Source organism: Thunnus thynnus, chromosome 2 (genome assembly GCF_963924715.1).
Source record: "Thunnus thynnus chromosome 2, fThuThy2.1, whole genome shotgun sequence".
Classification (NCBI taxonomy): Eukaryota; Metazoa; Chordata; class Actinopteri; order Scombriformes; family Scombridae; genus Thunnus; species Thunnus thynnus.
The window spans coordinates 18976463-18999992 of NC_089518.1; the positions used below are offsets into that span (position 1 = coordinate 18976463).

Genomic DNA, 23530 nt, shown 5'->3' on the forward strand with positions numbered 1-23530 from the left:
CATTAAATTCATCATTATATTTATTTGACAGTTCATTCGTCAGTGTGGTACTGAAAGCTTAGTGTAAACATTTCTTCAGACGTGCTTTCTTCTGTTTGTTACATATTTGTTTCAATTTTAGTGTAAAGTGAAACTTTACACTTATTATCATTAGCTTGTCAATCAATCTTTTAATTTACGATCTAAGATTAGCAACTTACTTCTCTAATCGGTACAGGACAGCGGTGGTTTCTTTTAGCTTGTATTGTGTTACAAGTTGAGCAAAAACACACCAGCTCGGGTTAGCTGATAAAATAACATTAGCTTGAAAAATAACAGTCTGCTTACATTTGCATGAATTTTGGAATGACTCATCTGCAAATGTTACTTCAAATTCATTGTTTTTACCGGTGATTGTTGCTCCACGCAGTTTACAAAGGGTTTTTTTTTTCCTTGATATCAAATGTGAGATTTATCCATATCTCTTCCCAACTACCTACGCTCATTTTCATCTCGTTTTTATCCACTGAAGAAAGTGTCAATAGATTTTGTCATAGTTTTTGTCATCATAAATAAGTTTTTATTTAGTTATCGTCTGGATTTTGTCAGTGAAAAAATGTTGTTGATGAAAACGTTGACAAAAATTATTCGTCAACAGAATTAACACTGCTTCCAAGTTGCTTGTTACTTTACACTGCTGTTTTTTTTATGTGTGTGTGTGTATGTGTGTGTGTGGTTGTCCTGATGTTTTCAATTGGTCCACTAATATGTGAGCAATCTGTTCAGCATGTGGACCTCCCCTTTGAGACTTGCAGCCACAGTTGCCAAGTCTGCTTATTATAAGCAACTTTGGGCTTTTTTTCTGTAAAGTCACTTACAAATATTTGTAGACGCAGGTTACATTTTTTTCGGCCTTGTTTCTAAAATGTAGATGCTTATTTAGGCTTGCTCCGTATATATCTAATGTTAAATAAAGTTTGACTGAGCTCCAGCTAAGTTGGCTGCTCTCGGAACCACGCATGTACTAGCCAACATTAAATCCTTAGCTGTGCCCTGGTGGTTCACCGGTTAGTGCGCATACCACGTAACGTTAGGCAGAGTCCTTGCTGCAGCAGCCTGGGTTCAGCTCTGACCCAGACCCTTTGCTGAATGTCATCCCCTCTCTCTATATCCCACCCTTCCTGTCTCTCTCCACTATGCCTGTCTAATAAAGTGAAAATGTAAAAAAAAACGTAAGTGCTGTTACTGCACCTTTTTTATTAGTGTCAGACTAGGACGCTAAGCAGGGAAGGGTTTTTTTTTTTTTGATTAAACAAACAGGAACAGAACTAGGCTAAAAGTTATTAAGGTTCTGTATGTGTGTGCGTGTGATTTGTGTGTTACAGAGGAACAGAGCTGATGACAAGAGAAAGAGGACAAGGACAAGAGACAAGTTTTTTTCCAAAGCTACATTAATTGTGATGGCCAGTCAAAGGCCCTGTCTGTGTACTTGTTTAAGGTTGTTTAAAAGGCCAACAAGATATATTTGTTTTGCCTTCACTGATATAATTACTCAGCCAGTTCGTTATATTGAACTTCTTAGCTTTCATTTTGATTCATTCACTTATTCATTCCTCATTTTTTTTGTTGGCCACTTGGTTTTGCTCAACTTTTTTAGAGAAAGATGTAAAATCACTTCGTTTGGGTTCGTTTCCATAGACCTGTTTGCTTGTTTCTCTCGCGAGATCTGGCAACACTCTGGACCTCTGGGACTCACACCCAGCCCACTGTGTGTGCCACGTGCCACCTTTTGAAACATTAATGGTTCCAACAGAGTGAGTGAGTGGGTGATAACGGAGCTGGGCCGGCAGCTAGCTGTGTCCTGTGTCTGCCCCTGGTGCCCCTTGCATCAAAACACCAGGGGAAGACAACACTCTACAAGTCATGTTCCTGAATAGTCTGCTTTGACCTTATGTCCTACAGCCTGTCATCCTATTTACTTGCTCATGTACGATTTGTATTGTAGCCCTGCAGTTGTAAGGCTGGCAGACCCCTTTAGCATGCTTACGTTTCAGTTTTGGATAGTGCAGCTCCAAGTGGGTTGGATATGACAATTACTCTTATTGTCACAAGATGCCTTTTGATCTTCCAGCGTTAAGAATGAGGCTTGTTTTTTTTCCCACATTTCAGTATGACTGTGTAAATGTCAGCATGGTATTTAGAGCCCAGGGGAGCTTTTTTCTCCTTATGTCGTCAGTGAATCAGATGAGTGTTTGTGCCGAGGTACAGAACCTGACATGGCACACACTGGTTTGTCAGGCGTTAGAAGGCCGTCCACGTCTCTGGTTTCAGCCTCTGTTGTCTGACAGATAGCTTGGCATGGTTTGGTGACATCACTGGAAAACTTTAAGGAGGGAAGCTGGTTCGTGATACAGCAGTTCATGCCAGGTTTTACCCACTCTTAGAAGAGAGGGAGACGGAGAGATAGACAGGGTGGATGCGAGAGATAGTTTGATATTCAGTTTCCCTGGTGCATCCTGGGAGATATGATTTCAGGAAATCCAAAACTATCTATCAATATCCATTCAAGCCTATCTCCTCTTTCAGGTCTTGAAGTTGTAAAGAGAAAATGTGAAGGGCAATGCATGATAGATTTATGCCACAAATCTATTCATGTATTACCCCGATCTACCACACACAGAGGTCTTTTCTTTACAGGCTTATTTTGTGAGGGTCTTTGTAGCCTACAGTTATAGTCTTTAGTATCGTATTCAGAGCAGAACACTTTAACTGAGTGTTGGGAGATTTTCATTGTGTTTTTTGGCCCACTTAAGTGTCAGAGGAGAATAGACAAACATGCAGTTAATCAACAAACTGAGATCATTCCAGCTGGGCACAGTTCTGGCAGTGTTTCCTCTCTGTAAAAAGCTTTGTCAATACAGATCTCCGATGTAAATAATATACACAGTCACAGAAGAAAATAAAATAAATTTCAATTTAAAAAAAAGCAGTGTTGCTCGGGAAGAGGGAAACTCGCAGTGCCACATTTTCTCATTTTCCCATACTGCCAAAGAGCTCGTACACATGGCTTGAAAAAGAAACCAGGTGCAGCTCACTGGAATTAACTCACTTTCACTGCTCTAGTTTTGATCCAAACAATAGAGGAATAGAGGCTGTTCTATTTTGACAATGTGGGCAATTGTATGCCTCTCTTATCAGAGGTACTGGTGTTTGGCCTTTCTCACACACAAACACATGCACATGCACACACCCACAAACATGGAGAGAAAAAAAAAGTCCCCATTAGAGAAGAAGATTTTTGTGGTTTAAGTTTAAGTTGAGCACATCGTCAGTATTTGAGCACTCACAAACACTTTCAAGCACAGTCAGGGAACCTATTAGTTATTTATATCAATGGCTTGTTATACACTATGAGAGGCGGTTAATTGGGCAACATGGCAACAGAAGAATGTTTGTTAATGTCACTGTGAAAAAATAGTATGCCTCAGCTATTTCTGGGATTAAAATAGTTATAGGTATGTGTATTTGTTTTATGTAAAGGAGGGAGGGAGAGCAAGCATATTCGGACCATTTTAACTTGACATATGTTCCATGATGAACCTCGTGTGCTTTGATGTACAAGCAATAACTGATCTTCTTAACCGTTATCTGTCTGAGACAGAGTATTTTCAGTTCCCTAAATGTAAGCCCAGCTTCTTTTTTTTTTCTTTTTTTTCCTGGTATAGTGGATGGACTGTTACAGTCAGGGGGTGTTGTTCCATCAGCAGACTTCACTTTCTTTTAATGCTGTTTCTCAGAGAACAACTCACTTTAAAGAGAAAAACGCATCATGTCAGATTCCTACTTATTCCCTCATTGCAGCATGCAGGTCTAGGGGTGGGGGATTTTTTTGTTATAATTAAAAGATTACTACAAGTCAGAAAAAGAGCTTGATTTGATTAGAGGGGGTGCCACAAAAAATACATTCAGTGAAACCGTATGTGTGAAAATAAATCTCCAATCTGTTGTTATTACCTCAAGTAATCATGATCCTTAACATTTTTTCATCTCATTCTTTCTCCTAGGTGACATTTACAAAGCGAAAGTTTGGCTTGATGAAGAAGGCGTATGAGCTGAGTGTGCTGTGTGACTGTGAGATTGCCCTGATTATCTTCAATAGCACCAACAAGCTGTTCCAGTATGCCAGTACAGACATGGACAAGGTCCTGCTTAAATACACTGAGTACAACGAGCCCCATGAGAGCAGGACCAACTCCGATATTGTGGAGGTAAGTTACAAGAAAACACAGACGGCACACATGCATGCGCACACAGATGCACGGGAACACACACGCACACTCATGCAAACACACAGAAACGCACAAGCAGACAGATGGTTACAGCATTTGTGACTCATTCAGCAACCCTTACTTCTCTCTTTTGGTCTTAACACCTAACATAGTGCAAGAAATAATTGCTCCCATAGTTTGCCGGTCTTCCCCAAGGGTTCAGTTCAAGTATCATTGACTTTTAAAAAACTTTTTTTAAGACTTACAGTATTTCATTAATTTCCCCTGTTTATTTAAATTGCCTCGTGTTGTGTGTACTTTGCAACATAAAAGAGGTAGCCTCTCATTGATGTGGACCTTTCAGACACCGTGTGGTGTGTAATCACCTGCCCCTGGTGTCTTGTCACCATTGATGTGGCTCTTAGAGTAGGATGTTGATCTGACTCGCTTTGGACACATGTCGCTAGTGTGGCTCTAGGTGATCGTAAACAGCACTGTCAGGCCAACCAGTAGGCAGGTAGATAAAGCAGGAAATGACGCTGGCACCCTCCAGGATCCTTAAGCTCTCAATGTGAACCTGTTATGTAACATTCACACTGGAGATCTGACAAACCTGGTGGGCCACACACACAGACATGCATGCATTCATGCAGAGTTTATCCCTTTCTCTTGTGCACACACACATTAACCCTCACGCCACGCTTGCTGATCAAACTGCACCTGTCCCACAAAGTAATGTTGAATAAATAATAGTTTTCAACTATATGAAAATGTCATGTGTAGTATTTCTGTATTCTTTATCTGCTTGTTACAAGAATTCTTTGAAACAATATGATATTTATACTGATTTGAATATAAAAAACTAGACATTTCAACACCTGCAACATTACATTGAAGAGAAAATGATTGAAGCTCTGCACATTTCATACATGTTTTCTGTAATTCATCATTAAAATAGTCTGTTTCATGACTCACAATAGACAAACTCCACCCACTGTCTCACATTTTAAACACAAGTAGGAAATTATTAGAGACATAGCCTAGATTTTAGAATATTTAAATAAAGCTTTAATTATATATTTATTATATCTTCATTATACTGTACTGTATGTATATTATTCGGCGACTTAGAGGTCATAGAATATCTCAAATGTGTCCATATGTTCTCCCTTGTTTTTATTGTTCATGCATGCTCAGTAGGTAATTAAACAGGCACCTGATGGCAACATAATGTTAATGTGGTAGTTCTGCTCGGTCACAAATTATGCACAAGACCATCAGTCTGTCATTGTCAGCTCAGCATTTAAAAAGACAGAATGTACCAAAGAAAAGTGGGGACCAATGAGATGTAATGAATGTATACTCCTGCCACACACGCACCTATGGATCTGGCTGGCCAGTCTAACACCGGATCAAACAGCATGGGACATGTTTTTATCTTTTCATAATGGTGTTGCTGGGCTTGTTGCCCGCCCACGGGTGGACAGGCCCACCGGGAACACTCCTGCTATTCCAGATGGCACTCTGCCCCTGACTACAAACCATTTGAATTTGCACATTTATATCAAATGTCTTCTGCTTTGGAAGAGATTTGGCCTAACATTATTCCCTTTGTATAATTACCTCTTCCTTCATATTACGTTTACTATTATGTTTAGTGGTTCAAAAAAACAGCATAAATACATATATTACAAACTTAACGGCACTTTGCTGTTGTTATCATTGCTTTTGTTCCGTTGCCATTCCCATTTGGCGCAGTCAGATATGTAGTGTGTTAATGTAGCTCATACATCAAGTGATACAGCACTCAACATATGGCTAACCTTAATGATGAAAGCAAAGAGAGTGGACTGGCTGCATTATCATGGACAGTATTTAGAAGCACAAATAAATCAGCATAATAGCTTTTGTTTGCAATGCAGTATATGCTCTTATTCCCTTCTTATTATTCATATTATTGAGCCTTTTTTAAATTGTTAATGTGACTGAGGTTGAAACTTTGTAAGCTTAGAATCTTTTTCAAAACATGAAATCAGTTTTCTCAGAGCTACAATATGTTTTGCAACTGTAAAACATTAAATAAACAGCAAAGCTATTTCTATTCTGTGTCCCCAGAGCTTAGTTTAAGTCTGATTAGAAATCCATATGAATTGCCACAGTTTGTGGCAATAATCGTATCCAAGTATATCAGAAGGGATAAAAAATAATCCTCTATGCATTATATCATTTACATTAACCCATTTAGCATCCACTCATATCCCCCAGTGTGCTATAAGTACTGGTATCCTTTATGCACCGAGCCCTTCAGCCACTGTATAGTGAGTGTATTAGCCTGCCCCAGCTGAACCCGATGAAGAGCTGTCACATGTTTCAGCAAGTGCCTGTGACGAGAGCTCCCTGCTTTGAAGCTCTCTCTTTAACTGTGTCTCCATTAGAGAGCAGAGGATGGCTAACGTGTAAACAGCCGTGTCAGGGGAAGACGCTAAAGAGCCTAGTGGGGGAGAGAGCTGTGGAGCATTACCTACACTGTGATCCCTGGAGGACTCAGGCTCTGTGCTCTCTGAGCGACTCACAGCGGGAGAAATCGATCTGAAGAGGCCTTCAGCCTTAGCTGCAGCGTGCTAACGGGATTGGCCACAGGGCTGACACTAGCACGTTAAGCATGGGTTGGAGGAGGGTGTGTGGAGAGGGAGGGAGAGCGAGGGGAACGGGGCTCGGATCTCTCCTGCCGAGCCTTGTGTGCCGCTGCTAGGCTACGTCACAGGTGCAGGAACGTGGGTGGGTTGTTGAGCTGGGGGGTGGAGGGTGGGGGGCAGGAGCGAAGTGGACTTCCTGTTGAGATGGCAGGATGATAAGGGGGAGGTCAACAACAAAATGAAGGGCTGGATTTAGGGGTGTCAACGAAATCTGGGTTCCCCCACAGAGGAACAATAAGACCTTAAATATGACATCTGATATGTGATATCTAATTTCAAATTTGTAGAACACTCTTGTCTTTAGAAGTATACAGAAATGCATGCGTCTCTCTCCCTCTGTTGCTGCTGTGCCTGAAGGTGTAGTGGGAGGAGAGGTAGAGGTAGGGGAGCGGAGCTCAGAGTGTGGGCGGCTGGCATAGAGGCCTGCTACATTAGCAATAAAGCTCTATGTAATTAGCATGTCTTTGGTTGATAATTAGCGTTGTTGAGAGAGTGGCACTGAGAGCGTTGCACAGCCTCTCTAGCTACAGCATGTTTACAAGAGGCTGGAGGGCTTTTCTCTCTCTCTCTCTCCCTCTCCCTCTCTTTTTCTCTATTTCTGTCTTTCTCTTTTTTTATCCAGTTTTTCATTGAACGTACAGAATATTTTTTGCTTTATGTTGAAACTATGGGTCAACAGATGTATGTGTGTGTGTGAGACAGAAATAGGGGGATAGAAAGGGAGAGAAAGATAGATAGTCAGAGAGAGGAGAGGAGTGGTAAAGAAGGTCTTGATGACTCACTTGAAAACTGCCTCAGCTGGGAATGACACTTCCACAAATATCTGTGAAAGCAAAAGACCAAGACACCAAAGCTAACCTTCCTCTAAGCACAAGTGGTAAAACAAAAAAGGCATTACTAATCAAAATGGCTACACGTTATTTATTTATTATTATCACGTTCACAGCGCATGATCAGAAACCCATAATAATCACGTGAATAAAGTGGCAATTCAAATCACAGATTAAAATTAAGGCCATGTTTTGTTTTTTTTTGTTTTGTTTTTATGTTTTGAATGCTTCCATTTAATCCCAAGCCACACGTGTAGTCATGTCGGATACAGTAGTATCTACACATGCAGAGACTCCCCTTTTATCACAAGAGATTGTAATAAAACATGTACTGTACAGCATTATCAGCTGTTACACAAACAAGTTTTACACAATCAATTAAATGCTAATTGTTCAAAGAGACATCTAAGCTCATGTAGTCTCTGGTAGCTTGTTGAGAGCAAACACAGAGGCAGATCCTCTGTCCCTGAATGTCCGAGCGGGGTCCAAGTGTGTCGTCCTGGCAGGTCTACAGTACACTCTGAGTCTGGCTCCAGATAAAACAGTCAAACACGCAGATAGATTTCCTATACTCGCTGTCTGCCAGGCTGGTTTCCTGGACATGTGAACGACATTAGAGGAGGAATGGGAAGCCATGTTGGGAAATGACAAGAAAATAGATCCATCTCTCCTTTTTCCTCACTTTTTATTTGTCCTGAAGAACAATCACTTTGAGCTCTTATTGGTGACTTATTATGCCAGTATGAGGGTTGTTCATTTCAAAAGCATATGAAAGAGTCCTTTCTTTCTCCTCCCGATGATTGGAGATCAAGCTCAAACCTAAGCGGTGTTGGCTGGCTCTCGCTGTGTGATTGAACGGCCCCAAATCCAACAACACACTTGGGCTGTGCCAAATCCCTGTTCCACAATGTGTTTGTTTTCCTCTCTGTTGAAACAAAGAACACAGGTTTGTGAAACCAGTAAAGGGTTAGTTAGTGAGCTGTGATAGGGTGCTATATCTCCTTAATACCCGGATATACATGAGTAGAAGGAGGCAAAGGATGCTATAGGTGTGTACAGTATGTGCTTATACAGTATAATCTATTGAGCATGTAAGTGATGACTTCACCGCATGGGTGTATGCTTGCATACGTACATGGTGACAATTGGCTTGAACCCTGCAGAGTTTACGGCATTGTGATGACCTCAGCCAGCACAGCACACTCTTATGCCATTGGTTCAAGTATCACATGGTATGGCACATGGCTCTTGGTACTGAGCTGACCTGCCTGCTTGCCTACCTGCCAGAGGAAAGGCTATTGAACAATCCCATTTCCAGCAGATTAACCTAATCTGAAAGTTCAGCTCACCCTGTAATCTTAAACAGCAGCAGCAGAAGCCTGCCTCCCCATCTATCCTCAATTCATTTCCCTCCCTTCTTTTCTCTTTTCTCTCCCTCTGTCCTCACCTAGAAGGAACTACTCAATGAGAGGGGGAAGGGGAGGTACAGAGGGATGGATGAGTGTGAGAAGAGAAGGAGGGAGGGAAAGAGGGATGGAGGGAGGAAGGCTGGTAATTATTTCCAAAGGTCATTCTGTTAATGACTACCCGCTTGGCTAATGAGATTCAGCAAAGCTCCCTCACCATGTTTCACCCGGCGTATGTTTCACCCGTGTGCTGAGATGTGTGAGAGGCACAGGTGTGATTTCAGCCCAGTGACAGTCCACTGGAGGGAGGGGTTGGGGGGGAGGAAGAGAAGAGATGAAAATAAAGAAACACAAAGAGAACGTGACACAGGCAGGTATGTCTAAGAAACGGCAAAAAGAGGAAGAGTAATGTATATACAGTAGCATATCCACATAAGTTTACTGCATGCCATGCACAATGTTTCATTTGGCAATAAAATACGATTTTCCACACATTCTAAATACTACGGAGACTAATTTACCTCAAAAAATTCTTTCTTTATTAACTTTTATGCCTTTTTCTCTGCTTTCTCATAATACTCTTGCGAGTCAACAGGACATGTGATCTCCCTCTCTGAAGTGCCAGTGTGCTCATGTTCTGCCTCGCTCTTGTGAAAATATTTTCCAGCATGTGTGCTATTCTATGTGCTTATTTGGTTTCTAAACAGCATGGAGAACATTAGCCTTAAGGAGTTTTCTGTGTTGATCAGCTCACTGAATGACTTCTTCTCATGGCTCTCAAAGACTTTATAATTATTCTGGCTTGAATGCCGTCACTAATTTATCCTCTACAACTTTAACATGTGTCAGCATCCAAGAGAAATAAGGGAGTCATATCATATCTCCTGTCCTACAGTTGTCCACAGTAATTTTGTGTGGAGGTTTTTTGAGGTTTTAGGATAGGGTACATGTGGTGTGACATGGGGTGGAAGTAAGGGGTGGGGTTGCCACGGTGATCACAGTGCTTCAGTGTTTACTAGCGGCGGAGAGATCGACAACATGGCTTGCTTTTCCTTGTGAGCTGAGGATTAAGGTCTGAAGCTGCTTTGACTGACTAAGTAAATTAACCTTATGACATTGGCAAGCTAACAGTATAGCAGTTTGTTAAAATAAAGACTGATGACAGCCCGTGTAGAGCACATCTTCAAAAAAAAAAAAGTGTCTTGCTAGTTAGTATATGGTGTTGAGTGTATAATAATTACACGTAGAAGGGCAGGCGAGAGAAATAGTGCCACTGTCAATAATTTTTCACACACCTCTACCTTCCGTTCATACTTTATGTTCACTGTGTTAACAACAATGGCAAAGTTGGCTCTGGAGTTATTTTACAGAGTTCACAAATAAATGGTGGTAAAAACAAACAAGCTAAGATAACACATATTGCATACTTGTAAAACACTTTTCGGTGTTCAAAGTGTCATGAATCCCACCAACAGAGGCATGCCTTTGTCCTCCTCACTTCCTGCCTACACCCGCTACGTCCTCATCGGTTTGGACTAGGAGCTTCAGATATAACGTTGTTAGAGTATTAAGGCAAAAAGTAGAGAGCAAAGATATAAGCAATATGGTTTCTTCTAAATGTGTTCACTTTTAGTCACTAGGTTTCCCTAACACTTCCATGTGATTGGCAACGTATTCTGAATTCACCACATAAAAACTAGTTTGTTGGATGGTCAAAATAAAGCACAACCTCCCCCCAAACAACCACCACCGCCTCTCTCTTTTATTTGATGTACTCTTTTTCTAATAAATGCCTCAAAAACTGGTAGTGGTCTAAAAATAGTGTGTGGTGAAGCTAAAAATAGTTGCCTAGCTGGCGGTCCTTGCTGGGAGAGGGTAGAAGAATAGGCATCTCTCTCTTTCTCTCTCTCTCTCTCTCTCTTGCTCTCTCTCTCTCTCTCTCTCTCTCTCTCTCTCCCCTCCCTGTGTTTGGAACAGAGAGGGTGGGGGTTGTTTTTGAAACAGAGGAGTGAGTAAGCGAAGTGTCAGGGTATTCATTCAGTCTCCGTCTCCCTCTCTCTCTCTCTCTTTCTGAGGATCAACCATGAAGAGTTGCCCTCAGCAACCACATGCATGAGACCATCGGTCTGAGACCCTGCGGTGCTTCTAAACATTTGGTCCCTTGGATAAAGATGCCTATTATTAAATTCACCCCCCCCCCCCCACTCCCTGTTTTGGAAACTTTTTTTAAAAACAGAGAAAACATATCAGGAAAGAAAGTTGTGTTATCTTACATCTATAGGTTAGATCCTCTATGTCAGTACATTTAAGGGAATTTTTACTGGCAGGTCAGCGTATGGTACTAGTGACAAACCCTGAAAGGTGTCACCCTCATATGACCAAGTCAGCCTCCACACACAGCTGAACATCGTCTGTTCTAAACTTTAGGCTGGCGCACTAGGACACATCTGTCTGCGGCGCCAGCTTCAGACATAAAGAGAGCAAGTTTACTGAGTTCCTATTTTATAGACTATATGCCTCTTTCACTTTATAAGAGAGGCTAAAAACAAAATGACAGATAATGTATGTAATCTACAGGCTCAGCATTTTATTCCACATCAGACACCCGCTGCCCAGAAAAGCAGAACCTCAAACAAGAAACTAAGTAGCATTTGGAACTCTGTCAGAGGTGTTTTTTAAGGTCAATATACTGAAGCGGAAGTCTGAGGTACTCACACAACAACAAAAGGAGGTTTTAAAAATAGACTGTTTGAAATGTGCCAATATGTGGTCCCTGTGGTGTGGAGCGGTGAAAGAGGCAGGCCACTTCTGAGGCCATGCTGCCAAAAGGCAAGGCTTTTCCACTACACAGCCCAAAACAATTCACGCCAGCCATTAAGATGAAATGATGCCTTGTTCTTTGAAACTATTTGTGGAAAATTCAGAATAATGAAGATCTATTTTTATAGATGGCATTCCCTGCCCTGCCTGGAGCGTCCCCCCTGGCCTCAGCCCCTCCCCTGCCATGATTGCTGCTTTGGGCAGGGTTTGGAAACTCAAGGTCACACTTTAGAGGTCAACCGGCTGGTCATTGTTACTCAAGGCCTCCCTCAGGCTCCCTTTTCCTGCTGTGGCACCACGCGATAAGAGACAGAGAGACAAAAGACGATAAGTGATGATTAGTGGGGGGGGGGGGACAAAGAAGGAATAGAGGGTGGCTGAAGCGGGACTTGAAGTTTCACCCATTGCCATCCTCAGAGAACTGGGATCATTTTGCTGTGGCTACAATGTTATTATTTAATGATAACTTAAAGTATGTAAATGATAATATCACAGTGCAGTCAAATAGTGTCATGACTGTGACATTGCATAAAATGCTCAGATGGCATTACAGTGTATCTAAGTAAAGTAACTATGAGAGTGTTTTCTATACATGATTTAGCCTTGGCGAATTGATTTTTATGTTGAATCAGAAATACATATAGACACATTCTCTCTCTATCAATTGAATAGAGATGTATTATGCAACTGGTGTGTAGACAGGATGAAAGATGGTAGATTGAGGGTGCAGACATAAGTGCCCTCTTTATCCAGTTTCACTGAGCTGGCATTGTGTCTCATAATGTCTATCTGGGTAATTATACAGTGTAGTGACTAGTCTGAATGACCACTTTGTTCCCAGGGCTGGGATGCTGCTGCAGCAAACAGTGTTGGATTCTGACATGTGCTTAGTGTGTGTCTCTTCCATATGGGAAGCACTGCACCATCTGGTATTATGCTGTGTACTGGCTAGCTAAGACTGTCTGTGAGTGGGCTCTCGTCTGCAGTGGGCTCTTCTTAATGATGATTTTAGCACATGCACCATCACAATGCCACAATTTGGAGATATGTGGAGGAACCTTGTTGTGCACAGTAGCCTTTCTCTTTGTCTCACTTTCTGTCTCTCTCACTTACTCTAACACATTTTGTCTATTTTTGGTCTCACTCGTTCCCTTTTTATGTTTAGTCAATCTAGTTATCACTAGACAGCTAGTAATTACACATTTAGGCAGAGTTATTGAGCAACACACAACCACTTTGCCCAGGGATGATGGATTCCAGGCGCCAGCCTTTGATTCCTGATTATAGTGTAGCAGGGCACCAGGAGTAAGGGGCTTCAAAGCCACCAAATCACTGAAAAGTCATTGACGCGATAGTTTTTCAAACGTCGCCTCAACTAGTGCATAGGGATGCACAGATGATGACTGAAAAAAACAGGCTGGGGCAGACTGTGATTTGGGGGTCCCATTCCTCAGATCACTAACCTACAAAAATCAACCATCTCCCCTCAAATGCTCACTCACACACACACACCATGTAGCCATCATCCATGGGCATGCCCCTCGACATGGTCCTGGCATGTTAAAACCACGCTTCATGAAACTGTGGCCTTCTTGCCTTTGGTCTGCCATCTGCTTCCAATAAGCTAAGCCAGCCTGATCCCTCTGATGTTCCCTCCACTCTGAAAAGCAGAGAGAAAGAAAGAGTGAGAAAGAGAGACAGCGAGAGTGAGGGGTGAGACAAAAATGAGAGCAAGGCAGACAGAAAAAGAAATAGAAATAAGAAGAATGAGAGCACATCCCAAACATACTGTTAGCCCATCCCTGCCGCCAGCAAGGCCACCCCGAGTGTGCTTATTGTGCAGCGGTGCTGGGGGGTCTTAATCCACAGCGGGTCCACTTCATGGCCACCTCCATCTTGTTATTTGTGATGGAAAGGGACAATGGTTCTCCCCACTGCCTCACCCCTATTGACACTGAGCCACATTGCTCCTTACCAATTTGCTCTGACGAAATTGAGTTTGTCAATTGGTAAAAGCAAGGGAGCTCCCTGCTGTCTTGTGGTTTTCCAAACTTTTCCTCCTTTTGTCACCTTGATGATGATCTAAATCTTAGGTTTGTAAATTAGTGTAAAGGCCAATGTAAGAAAATATATATATATTTTTTTTAGGTTAAGCCTTTAGTATGCCATTCAGACTTTTGTATACTGTGTGAACTACAATTTAATTATTGTAGCCCCTAGCTTTAGGTGACATTTGCTAAAAGATTATTTGGGAACCCTTTTATATTAACTGTACATACAAGTACATACTGTAGGTGGTAGGTGTACCCTGTGGTCACACATAAACTACACACGTCCCCACACATTGTGATAGCAGGTGTGCACTACTGGCATACTATCATGGTGTATGAGATTATTCTCTGATCAGTGTTAATCAATCTGTTATCTACCATTTTTTACACTTTGACAAACAGAGGCAGAGACCTTGCTAGACAAAAGCTGTTTATTCCAGTGCCATTTTATTATATTTCAACAGCACAGCAAATATGATTGACCATAATTGGCAGAGTTATTAATTCCTTTATATTGTGCTTGTCTGTCAGTGACTTGTTTTCCACACAATACTGAAATATATAGCAAAACCATAAACTGCTGCATTTATTGGGGAAAATTCTTTGTGCCTTGGTACTACACTATCTTCTTTTATAACTCTTGGTTTTACTTACAATAGTGTGTATTCTGAAGACCATACACTGTTGGCAAAGATATAAAAGGCCCATTATAAACTGGCTGTTTTTGTAGAGGGTTGTTGCACTGATGCTGTCAGCCATTGGGTTGAAGACATTGAGAAACATTTACTGGCCTGGCTGTCGCCAATAGCCATAAACACAATATTGAATGTGTCGTACCCTTCAGCCACTGCCAAGATAACTGTAGAGGGGAATGATCAGCATTGAAGCTCTATCCAAACACAACCCATCAACTAGCCCGAGACTATCAGAAATAAGGACGTACCCATCAAGCCAACAATGTTTTGATTCAGCTTCTGTTGAGATGTGGTACTATTGCAGAAAATGAGGGGAAGAGGACAAAGGCTGGGAGACAGAGACAGACTGAGCAGCAGACTGAGACAGAAAGATGGGGGCAGAAAGACGGATAGAGGGATAGAGAGGGTGAGCAGGGTGGCAGAATGCCGAGCAGACGGATCCTGGTATGGCAGGAGCTCTGGGCAGGCGTCAGCTGTCCCTAGCAGACCCCCTGGGGCCACCCAGAATTCACACCCAAATACCCTGCACAGTTTTTCTCAACAGCTCCATGAAGTTATCACCCACACCCCAAACTATGAAATGAGTAAAAGCTGCATTTCATCTAGCAATTAAAAGCTCAGAGAACTCAAAGACAGATACAGATATTTGACAGATATAACACCAAGCAATAGACAATGCGAATCAGTTCCCTTGTAGCTCATCCCTGTGTCACTTAGCACCTGGTTTCAATCTAGCTCAGGTCACCTAACTAAGCCTTGCTCATGGTCCTGTAGTCCATTTTAACCCAGCCCAGTCTAGGCCAGCCTAGCTGTGTATGAAGAGCTGAAGGGTACTGATGAGACGGGTGTCTAAGTATGTAGGACGCCGTGTCTATGCCGTGCCTGCTTCACACAGGCCCTGTGACAAGTCGAGTCATGAGGGAGCATCATGAAGAAGGAGTTTAATTAGGAGCAAGCCTCCAAATGGGCCACAGAGAAAGACACAGAGCCAAGCAAGCATACACAGCTTTTTTGCAGTCTTTCCTCTCCGTCATACTTTTTCTCCTTCTTTCACTCTCATGTGCTCTCTCTCTCTGTCCACATGTAGTGGGCTGTAGGTTTGTAGCATTTTCGTTCTATAATCCCTTTTCTCCATCAGTGTTTTTCACTGATTATACGTTTCTTACTTCATAGTGTGTCCACATTAGGTTGTATTTTCTGTTGTGTTGAGCTGTAACAGTTAAGATATAGAAGGTTTTGTATAGAAAACTGTGCTTGGTTCTTAGTCTTTTTTCTTTGACGATGACTCTATGGAGCACAGCCATGAGACACAAAACAAATTCAGAGTACAGATAAAGCAATGTGCTATTAGAGAAGGGCAAAATATACAGGATGACGAGAGGGCAGTGGGGTGGTGAGGTGGAGAGCACAAGAGCGAGAGGGCCTTCTATGGTTGTATGAACACTCCAGAGGATGTGATTGGTTCTTGGGATGTGTGTCAGCCTTTGGCAACAGGTGTGATGTCTTTAAACAGGTGGGCATAACTGGGATGAGTGGCATAGTGTCCTTGTACCGCACCCTCGATGTGCTGAGCCCTGCTGGAAAGCTAAGCCTGGGCCACATGCTTCAAAGTCATATAACACTCACACCCTGGCTCCTTGCAACCCATCAACACCCAATGCAACCATTGCCCAACCCCCTGCCAGACCACCAGCTCAGTTACCCCATATGGGAGTCACCTTTACCCCAGCCCCCATTCCGCGCTCCCAGCAATGCCCCACTGCTATTCTTCCTAGAATGGAAGTGAATCTCTCATGCACTCTGTGCTGGTGGCGGTGGGTGGTGAAAATCTGTGTAAGTAGAAAGAAAAGTTGCTTTTTCTCGCAAGGATTCTCATGTGAACAGGAAAAGGCCAGTGGTTCAGCTCTTGTCAGTTCGATATGATGCATCGCCAAGACCAGAATGAAACTACACAAAAGAAATAGCAAAAGTTTTACATCTCACGCCTTTGCCAAAAAAGACAGCATGCTAAACCTCTGTAACCCCTTTGTTCTTTTGACTCATCCACCTCAGATAGAGCAAGAGTGCCTGATTCACTGTAGGGCTGTTAGAAGTCAGATCTCCTGCATCGCCTTGGTTGATTTGTTTGGTGTGATTTCCTGAAGACTGTCAAAGATGTGAGAGACGCTTTCAAATTCAGAATTCCAGATTTCCACTCTAGGGGCCAAGTGAGGATTCAGAGAGAGAAGAGGAGAGCCAGCAAATGTTGACACGCTTACAGTAGCTGCCTCGCCACGAGACGCCTCAGGAATCAAACAGTTATCACACACACAAAAGAAGCCCTCTAAGTTCACTAAAACCACACTCAAAACAGGCCTTTGTTGTGCTGACATGAGAGATGACTGGATTGTTATTTGTTTTCTAAGCAGGCAGATCGCTCCCTGTCACTTCTGCTGCTGGTTGTGATAGAGCGGCTAGCACTTGTATCTCTTCCGTGAGCGAGTACTGATGGAGACAAACAAATGAGAGGAAGAAGTTCACTGAGATTAACTTATCTTAGCATCTATCCTCCTCCTCTCTCCTGCTCAGTCTCTCTCTTTCTTTTTTCTTGACGCTAACACCCACTCTCACACACCCACACATGCACACACGAACACAGACTCATTCCCCTCTTTCCCCTCCCACACACAGACACACGCTCACACCAGCAGACACATACACACACTACAACATATACAGAATGAGAGAGACACACACTTGATCAGCATCAAATACAGGGTGTGCTAAAGTAAATTTAATTACGTCTGTCTGATATGGAGCTTCAGATGAAAGTAGGAGAGCGCAGTGTGAAGCGACGACTGCACAGACAGGAGCAGGCCCGTGATATTCCTCCTGTAGACTAATCTCCCTTTATTAAAGCCAGAAGGAGAGAGGGAAGGGGGGGTGGAAGAGAGTGGAGGGGAGGAGAGGGGGGGTGGGGGGGGGTTGCCTTTGATGAGATCTCTAACTGTCAGCTACTGTACTTTTCTTCTCTCCCACTCTGTCTTTGTCTCTCACTTTACGAGGCAAATGAACACAGCACCTATCGGTACATGCCTACTTGCTCAAGCAAACATACCCTTATGCTATCACACACAGTAATGTGCTATGAAACTTATCCCTGTTGTTATGGTTGTCAACAATATCTAAAAAAGGACAGAAGCGGCTCTCTCTCTCTTTCTCTCTCTCTCACGCTCTCTTTGTCTGTCTCTCTGCCACTCTAAGGGGGTGGTGAGAGAGTTGAGAGTGAGCTTTTCTGCCCGTCTGCTATTTTCTGGCCACTCTAATGGGGGCAGGTGGCCATCAGGTGGCCAAAACAGAAACTGCCACATTTAATAGTACATAATATCTCAGGCATGAACTCAAGAACCTCTCCCGTATCTTAATTTAATCTCTTTACCCACTGGTCATTATTGTTAAAATGTTTTTTATTTTTATGACTTTCACTTTTCCTGTGTAATTATGAGGGTTTTAAGGTCCCATTATTTGTCATTTGGTCAAGAGTTTGATCATTTGTTATGTGTTGTTATTGGATGCTATTAAATCCTCTGTGCCATCTTGAGTGTTTAGTTGCATGTTTACTTGTTCACAAAGCAGCCAGTGTATTCTCACATCACCCCGTGTTGATGGATGTTAGAATGGAGCCTGCCAAAATGATTCATTGTAATGGTTAAAGATCTTTTTTAGAACAATTTCTCAGAAACAGACTCAATTTTCTCATAGAGTGAAAATTACTTTAGAAATCTGTTCATTTGAAATAAGTTAATGCTCTTTGTTAACGAAAGCTCTAAATGGTTTTCCAAAGTCTTTCTAATTGGACTTGTCTTTTGTCAGGGTCAATTCTAAAAGGCATCTCCTCACAGTTCATCACCATTTGCCCCCCCCCCAAACTGTTCACCTGGGTCACTGTTCCCCACCCCAAAGTCCTTCAACTGTGTTGTGCAACTGCTCTGTTTGCAGACATTGAGAAAGAAGGGCCTAAATGGCTGTGACAGCCCAGACCCCGACGCAGATGACTCGGTCGGCCACAGCCCCGAGTCTGAGGACAAGTACAGGAAAATAAACGAGGACATTGATCTGATGATCAGCAGACAGAGACTGTGTGTAAGTACCTCTTGTCAAACCCCGAACCTTCCTCTCACCTATCTTTCCTCTCTCTCCCCCTTTTTTCCCCTATGCTTTCTGTCGCTTCGTCCTCGTCTCCTCATTTTCGTCATCTGTTTGCTACCATCCATCTCTCCGCCCCTTCATCTGTGTCTTCCTCCGTCCATCTCTGTGGTTGTGGGACCTGGCAGGCATTGAGCAAGAAGGAGAACAAAGGCGGCGAGAGCCCGGAGCTCGAGTCTGCTCTCATCCTCACCCCACGCACTGAGGAGAAATACAAACAGATTAACGAGGAGTTTGATCACATGATTAAAAGTCATAAAATACCTGTAAGTACTGGGTTGACACTACGCAGCATCCTCAGCAGGCTAACAAAATGCTGACTGGCCAGTAACTGTTGAGCTAACCCAGCTAACCACCATTGTTTGCCACTAGACTAAATACACAAAGTGAGAGTGAAAGTAAGACTAAAGATTACATTGTGTACTTACAGTGAAAAAAATTACAGTTCTTTGATTTTGCTTGATTACAGTTGAGGAACGGTCCTCTAATTTGACATAACTGCAACCACAACTAGCAGGAATTTTTGCTATAGTAATTGCAGACTTTGTCTCATGACAAATTTTAACCTTACTGGGTTCCCACCTTGAACCTGTTACCCAGAATGCCTTGTCCAGCTCTCAGGGGAGGTGTGGTCTGCATGTGCTTTTCCTTTTCCTGCTCCAAAACACAGCACTCAGTCACCCGCAACAACAAGGGCCGACACTGTGGCAATGAAACAGCAGCAGACATTCACAAACGCTTAAGCATACATACCTCACAAAACTCAACTATCTCTCCTCCTTGCTGAAACAATTAGGCTACTGAAGGCAAAGTCATATCTTTTATAGCAACATCTCTGTTGATGGACTTAGATATGTAAAGACATGTCAGCTGCTGGATTTATATTATATAGCTTTAATTTTCCAGAAGAATCTAATCTATAGCCAGCTGCCAGAAACCACAAAATAAAAGCTGCTTTCTATGTAAACCGAGCCTACCCTCCATTCAAAAACCACCATATTGAAATGGTTAGCAAACTAGCCATACAGAGAAAGAGATAATTCCACGGTAGATAATTCAGAGAAGAACAGTAGTGTCTAACAAAGCCGCGTGGAGCAGGGGGAGATGTGGTTTGAAATAAGGCAGGGGTTGGTGAGCTGGGGTGGGGTGGGTTTGGGATTGGAGCTAGGCGGGGATGGGGGGGGGAGCAGCAGGGGAGATGGTGGTGGGGAGGGGGACTTTGCACACAACAAGTGGCAGTTCAGTGTGTGGTCAGGGTGGCTGCCAAGCACTGGGCCTCTGGATTGCAGGGGACTGTTCAGGGGACTGTGGGGAGAGGCGGAGGAGGAAGATGAGTGAAAACAGGAAGGATGGCACTGGTTAAAGGACAGCTTACAGGCGGGGCCCTTACACCCAGCAACGGGGTGTGTGTACACGCAAATGTGTGCACACACAGATACACACATCTATAGCTCCCCCCACTCTTAAAGAATACTGCAACAGAGAGGTCATGGGGTATAAAAACTTCAATAAGAAATCCAAGATAGAAGAAATTACTGAAAATCTGCAAAAAATGAAACTGAACTATAGACAGCCACTCGCTGGTTATAAAAGAAAGCATCCATAGATTTTGGCTAGCCCACTCCTGTGTAAAGTTAATGTAAAATCAAAACGTGCAAAGGCCTGCAATAAAATATGGTTTAAGTAACCATCTTTGTACTTTGAAATAATACTTGGCCTGCAAAAAGCACAAAGCAAAGGGGAGAAAATTGAAGAAGATGAGGCATTGCTAAGGCATATATCCCACTTCTACATAAGCCATGCTGATGTTCCCCCTGATGAGCTCCCTCCATTGCTCTGAGACACATGGCAGTAATTTAGGGCCCTATTTTCTACTTCCTAAAGCTAACATGCAGGATCAACCACTTCCAGGGCACTCCCAAGGTTAAGCCCTTCTGCCAAGTGACACAATAAACATGACAAACTAGACGCCTGGGGCCAGCAGGCTACCCCTACTCATATTTCTGATGAGACTGCTGACTGATCTGAGTCTACCACTTAAAAATACTTTGCATTAGCTCCATGTGATGGAAAAATAAATTATTCCTGATTGCATTCAGTTCTCCAGTCACAAAGCTACTTTTGCAAGAAATAGTGCAGACTTTTTCATCGAGGTGAAGACAGAGTGAATTATCTTTAGCTCTCTTAGAACAGTGGAATGCCATTGGCTTTATTCCCAGTAAACCATATTCTTCTTATTTCTTTAATGTAATAACCCAGGAATGTATTTCTGGGGATATAAATGCAGCGACCACAGCACAATTCTCCCTCAGGTCAACCTTTTTCTTTCATAATGATGAATGTCACAACATGTCAGGTCAAAACTTAACTAACTTACAGAAAGGTATGAGTAATATTCAAACTAACCTACCTGTACTGGATCAAGTTTGGACTACAAAGTGTTGCCAACCCATATATCATCTTGGGAGCAATTTGAGAGAGGACTTTTCACCACCCATTCCCCTTCACCACCCATACTTTCTTGTTTTTTAGTCTTTGCTCTAAGTTGTCTTCTGTACCATTCAGTTGTGCATGGCTCCCTACTGTTATTTGTACATTTATCCTTTCAAACTTCAGTGTCTCTGTCTTTCTTCTCAGTGTTTGACTGGTTCCGGAGGAACACTGTAGGAATAATTTAAATGAATTGTTATGTCTCTTTTGTTTACTCTGTCCATTCCCCTACACAATGGTCTTTTTTTAGTTTGTTCACTCACTGAAATCGTTAGTACCTTTAACCTAATCAAACTCACCTCGTGTCTGTCTCTCTCTTTTTCCCTCTCTTTTTCAGCAGGCCATGCCCCCATCGAACTACGACATGCCCGTGTCCATTCCCGTTAGCAACCAGAACAATCTCATTTACAGCCATCCTGGTGGTTCCCTAGGAAACCACAACCTGTTGCCACTGGCGCACCATGGTCTACAGAGAAACAGCATGTCTCCCGGAGTGACACACAGACCCCCCAGTGCAGGTAACACAGGTAGGGCCTCACATGCACTCATACACCCATGTACACACTGTTATCCTGTTTATCTTCTCAACTCTGTGTGTACCTGTCTGTCATGCTAACATGCACAGGTAATGCACACACACACACACCAAATGCCCCATTTATTTTATGGCAGCTACCCAGGCAGTGAATGAACGTAAAGTCAACATGCTCAGTATTTTGTTTAAAGTAAGTTAATGATTCAATATCACATTAAATTTGAGCGCACATTCTCGTTGATTTAGGTTGAGGTTCTACACACTGGATGTCTGGCTCTATGTATAGGCATTGAGTTGCTGATGACATAAGCAAATCAGGCCTGTTGGTTTGTTATTGTTGTCCAAAGTCCTTTTTCTGTCCCACTGGTCTGAAGGCTGCTGCCCACACCCTCACCCTGTCATTACAACTGGATGCTAGAAGCGCCAGCACAAACTAAATATGAGTTTTGGCACTCGCAGCATCCACACCAAACCGCACACGTTCTGGACCCTCCCACTCTTCCACCTCACATGGCTTAAAAATAATAATGTGTCATTTTTCTTGGACGGCAGCTACATGTATCCACTCGCAGTGTCCAGTTGCTTAGAGTGTTAAGGTTTGAGTGGGAGGCAGTATTACTTCTGGTATCAGTACACGTATGATACTGAAATGCACACTTATACACACACACACACACACACGCACAGCGGATTGTGATTAAATTGAGTTTGCTTCTGAAAGGCCAGCAAGGTAAGAGACGGGAGGCTGAGTGGATGCTATGTGGGTGTCTATCCTCTAATGGTTTTCTCTCTTTTGCACTCCTCTCTCTCATCTTTCAGGTGGCCTCATGGGTGCTGACCTCACCACTGGCGCAGGCACCAGTGCTGGTAAGAATGGCGTCCTCTTCTCGCACACAGTTGTCTGTTAGCATGCACACACACATACACTCCCCCCCCTCCTCCCTCACACACACACACACACACCCACATACACATTGCACCCACTCACCCACTCTGGGCCATAAAATGCATGACTAATAGTAACCCAAACCCAAGTGGAGATTTTGTCCATGATGTGTTGATGTTAGTGGTCGTGGAGTTCATCTGGGAATGTTTGCTCAGTGCTCGGGCTGTGGCACATCCTGCCTCTGTTCAGCTATAAAATGGTAGAACAAGTGGAGAGAAAGAAATAAAATTTCACTATATAGTGAAGCAGCAGATTGACTGACAGGCAGTCAGAGGAGATAATGGACTTTTGAATGCCCAGTTAAATTTTCTCTATTACTCTGCACTATTAGCCATCCCTTTATTTCTACCACTTCTTGGATTTTGATGTAAACTCAAAATGACAACACCCATAGCTCCCATTTGGAACAACTTGTTTTGCCACACAAACTCTACACAGTAACTTCTATCATACTGTATGTCTGAAACCAAATTAATTCAGTGTTATGAGTGCCTCACCATGCCATAACGAGCCTGTGGAGAGTGGAGCAAGCAATGTTTAACGAACATGTGTAAGAAATCTATGTGTTAGCCTCTGTGTGTCAATGGGTTTGTCCTCAGGACATGTCAGGCCAAATTTTATGGCAAAGA

At 42.8% G+C, this 23530-nt stretch overlaps 1 protein-coding gene across 12 annotated transcripts in view; it reads left to right on the forward strand.

Annotated features, from left to right (window-relative positions):
- mef2cb (myocyte enhancer factor 2cb) overlaps nucleotides 1-23530 on the forward strand; it is a 75955-nt gene that overhangs the window by 41268 nt on the left and 11157 nt on the right. For 2 of the 12 annotated variants that reach the window (XM_067607910.1, XM_067607919.1), the window contains 5 exons: nucleotides 4044-4247; nucleotides 18724-18867; nucleotides 19059-19196; nucleotides 21758-21947; nucleotides 22775-22822. In XM_067607910.1, coding sequence (XP_067464011.1) covers nucleotides 4044-4247; nucleotides 18724-18867; nucleotides 19059-19196; nucleotides 21758-21947; nucleotides 22775-22822 — 724 coding nt within the window. The remainder of the gene's footprint in view (nucleotides 1-4043; nucleotides 4248-18723; nucleotides 18868-19058; nucleotides 19197-21757; nucleotides 21948-22774; nucleotides 22823-23530) is intronic. The other 10 variants (XM_067607937.1, XM_067607928.1, XM_067607946.1 and 7 more) reach the window with 10 other exon arrangements.